General features: G+C 35.8%; 2 protein-coding genes across 5 annotated transcripts; both read right to left on the reverse strand.

Annotated features, from left to right (window-relative positions):
* Positions 1-2,422: 2,422 nt before the first annotated feature.
* On the reverse strand, positions 2,423-4,644 carry LOC120156882. The gene is made up of 10 exons (XM_039168149.1): positions 4,600-4,644; positions 4,432-4,487; positions 4,266-4,323; positions 4,127-4,166; positions 3,703-3,783; positions 3,535-3,587; positions 3,351-3,411; positions 3,131-3,216; positions 2,816-3,049; positions 2,423-2,682 (listed from the first exon to the last, which is right to left on the reverse strand). The coding sequence occupies exons 1-9, from the start codon at positions 4,639-4,641 to the stop codon at positions 2,933-2,935; spliced, it is 594 nt and encodes a 197-aa protein (XP_039024080.1). The 5' UTR covers positions 4,642-4,644; the 3' UTR covers positions 2,423-2,682; positions 2,816-2,932.
* Positions 4,645-6,709: 2,065 nt separating this feature from the next.
* On the reverse strand, positions 6,710-8,532 carry LOC120156881 (growth-regulating factor 1-like). Of its 4 annotated transcripts, XM_039168148.1 has the most exons (4): positions 8,052-8,532; positions 7,505-7,967; positions 6,926-7,398; positions 6,710-6,802 (listed from the first exon to the last, which is right to left on the reverse strand). In XM_039168148.1, exons 1-4 carry the CDS (start codon positions 8,236-8,238, stop codon positions 6,795-6,797), a joined length of 1,131 nt encoding a protein of 376 aa, XP_039024079.1. In that variant the 5' UTR covers positions 8,239-8,532; the 3' UTR covers positions 6,710-6,794. The 4 variants fall into 4 exon arrangements, with proteins under 4 accessions (XP_039024079.1, XP_039024078.1, XP_039024077.1 ...); XM_039168147.1 differs by having other exon boundaries at positions 6,926-7,389; positions 7,505-8,532; XM_039168146.1 differs by having other exon boundaries at positions 6,926-7,395; positions 7,505-8,532.
* Between the last annotated feature and the right edge of the window lie 2,109 nt (positions 8,533-10,641).

Genomic DNA, 10,641 nt, shown 5'->3' on the forward strand with positions numbered 1-10,641 from the left:
TCTTCAAACATCTTCAAGAACAATTATAAAATATAGTTATTTATTAAAATAATTTTAAATAATTTAATAAGGTTATTTATTTTAAAATAATTTATTTTAAAATAATTTATTATAAAATAATTTATTTTAATTATTTTAAAATAATTTATTTTAAATAATTTATTAGTATGGATTGATTTATTTTAAAATATGGATTGATTTATTTTAAATAATTTATTAGTATGGATTGATTTATTTTAAAATATGGATTGATTTATTATTGTAGTTGTATGGATTGATTTATTTTAAATAATTTATTAGTATGGATTGATTTATTTTAAATAATTTATTTGTATGGATTGATTTATTTTAAAATATGGATTGATTTATTATTGTTGTTGTATGGATTGATTTATTTTAAATAATTTATTAGTATGGATTGATTTATTTTAAAATATGGATTGATTTATTTTAAATAATTATTAGTATGGATTGATTTATTTTAAATAATTTATTATAGTATTGGATTGATTGATTTATTTTAAATAATATATTAGTATGAATTGATTTATTTTAAAATATGAATTGATTTATTTTAAATAATTTATTATTGTAGTTGTATGGATTATTTAAATTTCAGTATTGTAGAACTAAAATTATTTAAATCTCAGTATTGCAAAACTCTTTTAAATTTAAAAAATCAGTTTATTTGTATTTCAGTTCATTTTAGCAGTCTGCAGACGTTAAAAAACAAACATTTTTCTTCTTGCAGACTGCAGACTTTTGGTCCACCTCTTCTGCTGCAGATGCCTGCAGATGTGATCCGCAGACTGCAGACATTTTACCTCTGTAAAAATAAACATCACCTTAGCATGTCTTGTCTTGTTATCCAGAGCAATGTACGCAAATAGATCTTGAAAAAGACGGCAAACAAACAAATGATATTTGTGTACGAACTTATTTTTCTAGATATATGTACATATAATATCCGTATATGAATTTGTTGTGTTCAATGTAGATATAATTTTTAAATATTATTTAATAAAATTAAATATTTTCGTATCAGATATTTATAATTATTAATACCTGACAATCATGTCTGATATATAATTAAATAAAGGTGTGAATATACAATCATTTAATAATCCTTGTTTGTATTTATTTTCAATACTCACATTAGAATCAAAGTTACATAATTGCTTAATACCTAACAGATTAGTAAAGAACCGAGGAAAGTACTTTTCTCTCATCCAAGTAAAATGCGTTGAAGGATGATCAACCCTGAGTTTCAACTTGAGAAGCTCAAGGTTCAACACTTTTCTTGTTTTTAAACAAACGTCAGCTCAATTACTTGAATATTCAGTTGGGTTTCTCATTGTTATTGAATTGTCCTTTCAGCTGATAGAGCAGTGGAAGGAAATGGCTACTTTGCAATCAAGTTGTGAGATTGATATCTGGCCTGAAGTTCAGAAGCTTACTGCTGATGCTATTTCCAGGACAGCTTTTGGAAGCGGGCTATGAAGAAGGGAAGAAAATCTTATGTATCTTGGTAGTTGTTGACGAAAAATTGTAACGATCATGTGATATTCCTACAAAAAAGGAATCAAAGGAGAAAGAAATTGAACTAAGAAATGTAATCCTGAGGAAAGAAAAGAGCATAGAATGAAGACGGGACAAGAGAGGGCCGATGATTTGCTTGGTATGTGTTGCTAGAAAACACAAAATGGAGCGGAAGGAGGGATGGAAATTAAAGATATAATAGAGGAATGTAAACAGTTCTACCTTAAGATTGCGAGTATTCCACTGATGAAGCAATGATAATGAACCACAAATATGTAGGCTTTTTCTTCTGAACAAATATTGAATGATGTAAATTTTCTTGTAGGTTAACAATGATTGAATTGAAGAACTCATGAGACTGTATCCATCTGTTATAGCTCTATATCAGTAATACTAACAAAGACACCAAGGTTAAAGAAATCATGATCATCTACTTTGGGGTGACCATTCTGAAGAATTCAAACCTGAGTGATTTTCTGAAGGTGTTTCGAAGGGCATCGAAAGATCAACTGCCATTTTTTCACATTTGGCCAGCCATGAATGAAGCTAAGGTATACCCCTTTGGCTATGATTCTAAAACATTTCTCATTCAAGCCCTCACCATCCCACTCCCATACACTGTCATGACTCTTCAACCACAGCATGGAGCACAAATAATGTTATGCACCAAATCTGTGGCAAGCTAGGATTTATGAGACTATGGTGGATTTGCATTTTGGAAATAAAGTTGAGTTTGGAAGGGAGAAAGAATTACCTCTGTTTGTATTGCATTGTATTGTATTAACAAGAAAGATTCACAAGCTGAACAGTTTCGAATTTCTAGATAACTGATAATTTTGTGGCAAACTGACTGATTCAGTAGTTCATTTACATTGGTAATCGAGTTGAATTTGAACCTCTAACCTTCACTGAGTACTCATGTTTTCAGAACAATTTTATTTTTAAATTCCTTCTTGAATAAACTACTAACCAAACCTGAACAAGCAAAAGCCATCAAAGATCATCCAATTTATCCAAGACAGAATTTATATCCGGGCTTAAAACAGCACGCTTCTCAAGCTCCCCAACAACACAACAATGCTTCTCTGCAGTATTTACAGCTACAACATCTTGGGAAAATCCGCAATTCGAACCTGGAGTAACCTGCATCAAATGGAGAGAGAAAAGTTCAGAATCATAACCACCAAATGTTTATCATCGAGTAATCCGAAACTCCTAAAAAAAGTCAGGGTCTCAGGGAATCATGACAAGGTTTTCACAATGTTGAGTTGCTCACGTCATAAAGGTATCCCCAACTTTAACTTGACAGCACCACTTTTGTAGACTAGCATTTTACCCATGAGACCTGCAGGTATCTCTTCTAAGCCACATGTCTTCTTTCCAGAACCTACACTCACAGCTGGCTTTGAACTGGTATTGATCTCTTGCCAGATGTGTTTCCTGTTTGCTTTGTCATAGGTAAAGTTGGTGGTAACTGCATAAAGAACATAGTTGCTTCTGGATTCTCCTCCTGGTAGCCGATCATCAGCGAGTGTCAGCATAAAGAAACCAGGCAGAATGTAATGTTTGATTCAGTTTCTAAGCAACTAACCAGTAGACCAAGATCTACGGCTGGCTCGACTGAACTTTCATCGAAAGCTATATTCGCTGAAGCAAACTCCTCCTCATCAAGAAACTCTGCAATTGTAAATTCAACATAATATATTAACAAGTTATGTGAACGACAATGCCCGGTTCGTTCCAAAATGGTTGTGTTACTGTCTGTACTACAATGCCCTATCCTTTAGCTTTAAGCGAAACTAACCACAAACCTGGATTTCCTGAATATGGTCTCCTCATAGGAAGAGTTAGAGGATAATAACTGTAATAATCCTGCAGAAACATCCAAATAAAGGAAAACCAAAAACTAAATATACCTTACAATCAAGGATCAATGGAGAATTAGAAAACGGGTCATCATGGCTTGAATAAATAATCCAAAGTTTACATACACACCCATGGTTCTTTGTATTCTTTCTCCTCTCTCAATCCTGATGTAGGAACTTTACCTATAGAAACATCGACACTACATATCAGACTGAAATGAATCTCAATCACTAGCGAAACAGCATATAAGGATAATATATATGGCATTGAATGTTTCCACTCTACTGCGACTTGAACCTTTGGAAATTCCACCAAATATTTTCATCGAAGATGATGCTGATGCCGCTCCAAAACCAAATGCAACTTGTGAAGATGCAGCTGCATGTCAAGAAAAGCGTATTAAGAACTCGCATTTGGGTTGCAGAAAACAGTAGTGTTTTCAACTTATAGGGAGTGCATGTAAAGTTTTTAAATTCCAGGTCTTTTAATACAACTTGCAATCACAAGTACCAGGCATATTAAAGTAACTCATAAACCTGGGTTTAAGTCCAAATGCAATTGTAACAGTAGAGATATTTTCATTAATTCGAGGCCTGTTTAAGGCGTTGATTACACGAGATTCTGAGCACATAATAGGAAAGAATAATGACGAACAATAAAGCAAGCAAAACAATGCGTGAAAGAAGTCCTTGCACTATGAAATAATAGATAAAGAATATACCTTTCCTTTCAAATTTAGGCTTTGTCTTTGCAGAAATTTGCTGTGAGGAAATAATGAAAAAAGATGAAATGAGAATAACATAACAGGGAAACCAATGGCATGAAGGAAAATGGCAATAATAAATTGGAAACTCATGTACATTTAAACGCTCTAGCAAATCCCTGGCCTGAGCAGCATCAGTGTCTTCCGCCGATTCACTGAAACCCACCCGAAAACAACCACAAAGCATGCAGATTAATAAGTCGGTCTCAAAGCAATGAAACAGACGACTTGCATTACAATTCCAAGTGCCAAATGATATATACGTTTTAACCTCAAGCTTCGGTGCTCGGCGAGTAGGAGCTTTTGGTGCAAATTTCATCTGCAATAGAATACCCACAGAAACCCAAAAAGAGAGAAATTCTTAGAAAAAATGATCGACTGCTGAAGTTCAACCATATATAGATGATAAGTTAAAGGTGTGGGTAACAAACCTTCCTGGGGGCATTGGTTTTGGTAGTTTGTTTTTGTTCCATTGATGATGACAATTCAAAGAAGCCTTTCAAACAATAAATGGAATGATTACTTGCCTATGATACTATTTATCTGGTTAAGGATCAAACAAAAAGCATGGATTTGAATTGAACGAACAAAGAGATGCAATTTAGGAGGGGGAAAAGTGAAAAACAACAATACCTTGGAACGTGGAGCAAAGTCTATATCTTTATAACTGTAATCTTCACAACAACAAAAATAGGTCACTAACGTAGGCCTAAAAGGCCCTCTATATTAATCACCCCACCACGTAACTGTAGTGCCATCATTCGATACTATTTGTAAGGTGTATGTAATTTTATTTTGTTCAAAATATGGCAAATATTATCATGGAGCTATGTTAAAAAACTGTATTTTATTAGAAGTATGAGAAATAAGGAATGAATAAGATAATATTTTTTTAAGAAAATATAATGTTTGATAAAATAATCTCTTTAACTCTTATCCGTTAGTTGATTAATAGTTAGTCAACAAATGATTTTCATCAAATTAGAGGTCATTTTGTCTCAAAACAAAATGTTGAGACTTAAATACTCTAAAAAATATGAGTCAAAGTGATTATTTTAACAAATCTTAGAGTACTTTTTGACATTATGCCTTTAAAAAAAGTTTGAATTTTGTTTAAGGGACCAAACTAAAATTTGTAGAAATGTTAAAAAAGACTAATAAAAATTTCCCCTTTTTAAGGATAGAGATATTGTTTTCGGGGTTTAGTTATTCAGTTTATATTTGAAAGCTCAACGTTCTGGACAGAGTATTTCCATTAAAAAAATGTGGGGGACCGACTGACATAAAAGAAAAAGAACTTGGAGTGTGAGACAGAGGCAGAGACTGAGTACGTGCGTGCGTGCGTGGAGGATAAAAAGTGTACCCGTCAGTCGCAGAAAACTGACTACTGATGGGGCAAAGCCAAGCCAGCCCACCCAACTACCACAACCTTGTTGCAGGCTTACTCCTCTCTTTTATTTTCCTCACCTTCTTTGCTTTTATTCATTGATCGACCCAAGCTGAAGGTTATGACTTGAATACCATTGTCTCCTCCAATGAAACATGTAGTTTATGGACCAATCTAGCTGCCTTTAGTCTGCTTTTTGTTTAACAGTGATGAACCTTTTGATTTCTTTATTTGCTTTTGGTTTAAAATACCAATTGAAAGGTGGTTTGTGCGGGAAACTTTCGGTGTTTACAGGCACATTACGTTACATACCGGTGTGCACTAAAGCAGGCAGAGCACAGTACATAAAAGAAAGAGATGGAAACAAAAATGGGCTTAGTGGAACACTAAAGATGAAGATGAACATGGTGAAAAGTGACCTGCAACTACATTTGCATGGAATGGAAGATGCTTCTTTCTACTTTTAATAGTGGAATGTTTTCTCAAAAGCCTAAACCAAAGCTCTCAACTTAAGATGATATGGTATAATATTAGTCCTTTTGAGAACTAATTCCAAGCTTTTATGGAGCATTCCAATGGTGTTTTTAAGACATTATTATCTTGTTTTTCTCCCAAAACAATGGCACAAGTGTTGGTATCTTCAGTGGACCATTTGGTTCCGCTTGGCTTTGCCAAACTTCAATACATAGGCGTACAGAAAAGCGACAAATTAGCAAATCCGGAGAACAATCGGCCAGGGGGACCCCAACTATTATTATTTATTATTACAATAAGCAGCAGGTTAAGTGTGCCTGCTTGAACCTTCAAGTTAAAGCCAACATGAAAACCCTCAGAACAACACATCCACATGTTACCTGCATGCAGGGATGGATGGACGGAGGATGGCGGACATATAAGATATTTTCTTTGTATTTTCGATTAAAAATATATTTTCATCTCATAAAATTTTATAAATTCACACTTACCATAAAATCATGTTCGTCCATCCCTACCTACCAGCAGGCCATGTTTCCAGTCTTAATGTTTATGAACTGTATATTTGCAGTAGGAAAATAACATCAAACCAGCAACATACAAGTCATTGGATACTTCATTAATATAAGGGGGGAAAACACAACCCAACTTTCATTTAACCCAAAAAAAAAAACAAAGGCAAGATTACTAAACAGTCAGAATTCACAGAAGTGATCCCACTAAGTACATCACTGTCCTCTAATGCAGAAACCTACTACTGGATATTCAACCATCTGCAGAAACAAAAACAAAAAAAATCTCGAGTTTTTCAGACCAAATTAAAATATGAAAGGAGTTAATTGTCTTAAATTAATAAACGTGTGGCTAGGTGCAAAAACCAGCCAAAAAATAGATACCATTATGAGCTCTTGAATTGAAAATGGGGAAGTCATGTGAGGTTGAAGGGATGGATATTGAGAGCCTGGTTGTTGAAACTGATGAGCTGTTTGATGATTTATCATCCAAATCCAGACATGAATCCCTTTGTTTTGGTGGCCATTCATCAAAGAAACGATGGACTGTCTTTGGGGGTTCTCCTTTCTCCAATTCATTAGGCATTTCAAATCTGATGTAGCAAGGCTCATCATCGTCCTGCTTGCTTTGTTTTGTGCTGTGATCGGTGAGGCTTTGAAGCTGCAAGTAAGAGTATTCACTCTGTAACCCAGAGCAGCTCCTCTGCTTCAAGGAAGGAGAACTCATCTTTAGTGGTGCAAATTGCCATGAATCATCCACAGAAGAACCAGAGAAGCTCCTCATTGTACCAGAATGCTCAGAGAAAAAAGCATGCTCATCCACCTCTTCTTTCAGCCCATACACATAACTGTTCCTTCTTCACAAAAAAAAAAACAAGAAACAAATCTCATTAGCAAAATAATAGCAGTAAATGAAAACAAGTACAGTAAAAAAGAAATCCCAAGATTCTTTTGTAATGGAACCTGTAATCTGTGTTTGTCTGGGAGTACGAGCCAGAATCCAAAAGAGAATGGGTGGTGTTCTCTTGAGGTGACAGGCCAACCCCTGGAGGCCTCGATGCATGGGGATACATAAAGGGATGATTGACCTGAGAATGATAACCATGGTGGCGAAGTTGATGGTGGTGCTGTTGGGACTCAGAAGACAAGGACATGGAAGAAAGAGAAGAAAAAGAAGGGCGAGTCTTGGTGATCGATGACGAGAAGTTGTGGTTTGTTGTTGAAGGGTTTGCCATTGTTGTATTACTACTAACTTCCACAGGCTTTCTTGAACGGTTTTTGCCTCTATGCATGTGTCTCTCACAGTACTTTGAATCGGGGTAGGCTTCTTTCGAGCATCTCCATTTTTTTCCATCGGTTCTCCTACACCTCCCCGGCTCTGGGTCCACTTTTCTCCCTAATCCCATCTGGAAACAGTTCCATCCAACTGCCAAAAAAACAACAGGAAACTCATTGTCAAAAACCCAAAATGGAAAAAGTAAAAAAAAGTGAGTTAACTCTGGGGTTTTACCATGTTGAGGCTGGTAAGAGAGAAGCCTTGAAGGAAGTGAGGAATCCAAGCGGCTTCTCTTGATGGTAAAGAGGAGATCAGGTGGTATGGGGACGCCAGAGACCATGTACTTGAAGATTAGAGCTTGGTGTTCAAGCTCTTGATACTGAGATGCAGTAAAAGGAAACCTGTTTCTTCCACTCATCATTCAAAGAGAGGAACAATGACAAATTTGTTGAAATTAAGCAAAGCTAATAAATAAGAAAGGTGAGGGAAAAAGGGCAGTTATTCAGACCTAACAGACGAGTGAAAGAGAAACAAACATGAAGGAGAAAGATTGAAAGTGAAACGGTTTGGTTTTTTTGTAAGCGCAAGTTTGTTGGGTGGGTGCATTACTTGTTACTTAAGAAGCCTGGGCTGTTGAAAGCTGATGTAGACTGTGTATATAGAGTACGTATATTTATTTCAGGGACCATTTCACTGCAGAATCTTCTGTTCATGGATAAAAAAAAAACTAATGCTGCCAATGCCAGCAACCTTTTCTCTCTCTTTTTCTTCCCTCTGACACCTGAGGGAGAGAACTGAGAAGAGAGCAGAGGCTCATATTATGACTGAACCCTCTCTGGTGCTTTTTCTGGTCCTGCAGGCTAAGCTGCTCCTCAGTTGCAGCTCTTGTCTTTCTGACAACACTTCTGAAACCCATAAACTAAAGTTTAGTGGGTTAAAAAAGACTGTAAAAACAAAGGAGATCATTATTGTTGTTAGTATTATTTTAACCTACAACACTTGGTGTTGGTGTCTAAACTCTAAAGGCCAAATGCCTCATCAGAAGTTAGTACGGTTTTGGGTTGTTACTGCTACTAACTCTTTTACTTTTTTTCTGTTCCTTTACGTCAGACGCTCAGTATACTCTCCCCCACTCACTACACAAATCTTTTTTCAACTTTGGGAAACTGGAAACTTAAAAGATTAATTCTAGGGTACTTTTAGGGCTTAACCAGGTTAACTCTTACCACTTTTTTTTATGATTATTTACCTTTTGTTTTTCTCAATGTAGTATAAATATATATTCATGTTGTGTTTGTTGTTTTTCCCTAATTCTCAAATGAGATGAACATGGTTTTGGTTCGTCTGTCTCTTGTAAAGTAGCTAAAGTCTGCAATCTGCAGAAACCAAACCACCTCAGTTAGGCACTGTCTTAACTTTCAACCATTAATGCCTATTTTATTAGTGAAGGGTGATGATAGAATCAACTTATTGCATTGCTAAACCCAAGGATTAATATTCTTTAAATGAAAAACTGGTGATATAATAATTTATATAACTATTTCAGCTAATCGCTCTATGGCAACTCTCCATTATCACTCCTATGTCCTAAAATAATAATAGCAAGCTAATGGAGGGTCCAAAAGAGGTTAAAATGGACACAACTGTTTTCAACAGTGATACTTTTGTTTCTCCTTGTCGTTTCAGGACAACTGTATTGCATGGAAAGATATCAAGCATTCATGTGAGGGGAAAGAAGTTGGAGGACTTTTTTAAGGGATAATAGTTGGAGAATCACAGATTTTGAGACTGGATTAATGGAAATAAAGGAACCCTGAGAACTAGCATTTAAATCCCGCGCACTGTTGTAGTTTTATAAGTTTGGCAGGTGTTGGTACAAAGTAAGTGAAGGGTTCTTTGGCACTGTTCAGAGCTGTCCTTATCTCCCCTGTCAGCTTCAAACACAAGCAAACCACCTTTAAAAAGACATTAGATTACCCACGTGACCACAAGTACGGCACTTCCCCATTGTATTCCTTGGATACAAGAGGTTTTGGAGGCTTATGAATAATACAACTAAATGCATACATTTATCAACTGACCCTGTACTTCTCCCTCAGCAGAGTTTGGTAGAACCCACTTGCATTGCATAACTGGGTTTTGAAATCTTTGGGATCATATGATTCAGTGAGGTAGTGGGAAATATTGGCCTTCATTGATGATCCTGGAGCCACCACTCACACTGGTTTAGCTTTAAGGGCTCCAACTGCATGACTCAAATGTCCAATGTGGGTCAACAACAGGATACACCTGTAACCATTTTTACAGTTTAGAAGAAAAAATTGTGGTCACTCATGTCTTTGTAATCTCAGCAAAGTTTTTATGGCCATAGCATTGCCATTTTTCCCACTTTGCCAAGAATTTGCTTGTTTTCTCAATTCTCATTCATTACTCTCTGCCTCTATGATTACAAAAGCTTGAAAAATCTGCCACTAATTAATATCAATGTTCAAACTCCATTAATTCTGCCCACGTTTACTCCTCTGACTCTTTTCTATATCGAGTCTACGGAACGAGAGCCACATGGAGCCATGGCCCTACCATCAGATCACACAACGGTATCAGCACAAGGTCTGTCTCAATAGGTTAAAGAGTAATACACTTCTGCTCAGATTATCGACTATTTTGACTCTCTTGATTACCATTTCAAGACTAACAAAAAAGAGCTTCACTCCCGTCAGAATTGTTAGTCAATGACCGAACCAGAAGGCTTTGATAGATTATTGAGCCGACACTAGATTGTGCACCATTAAAACCAAGTCTGCTGCTTGCTTTAAAGATGGTT

Source organism: Hibiscus syriacus, unplaced genomic scaffold (genome assembly GCF_006381635.1).
Source record: "Hibiscus syriacus cultivar Baekdansim isolate YM2019G1 unplaced genomic scaffold, ASM638163v2 tig00111238_pilon, whole genome shotgun sequence".
In the NCBI taxonomy this organism is placed as follows: domain Eukaryota; kingdom Viridiplantae; phylum Streptophyta; class Magnoliopsida; order Malvales; family Malvaceae; genus Hibiscus; species Hibiscus syriacus.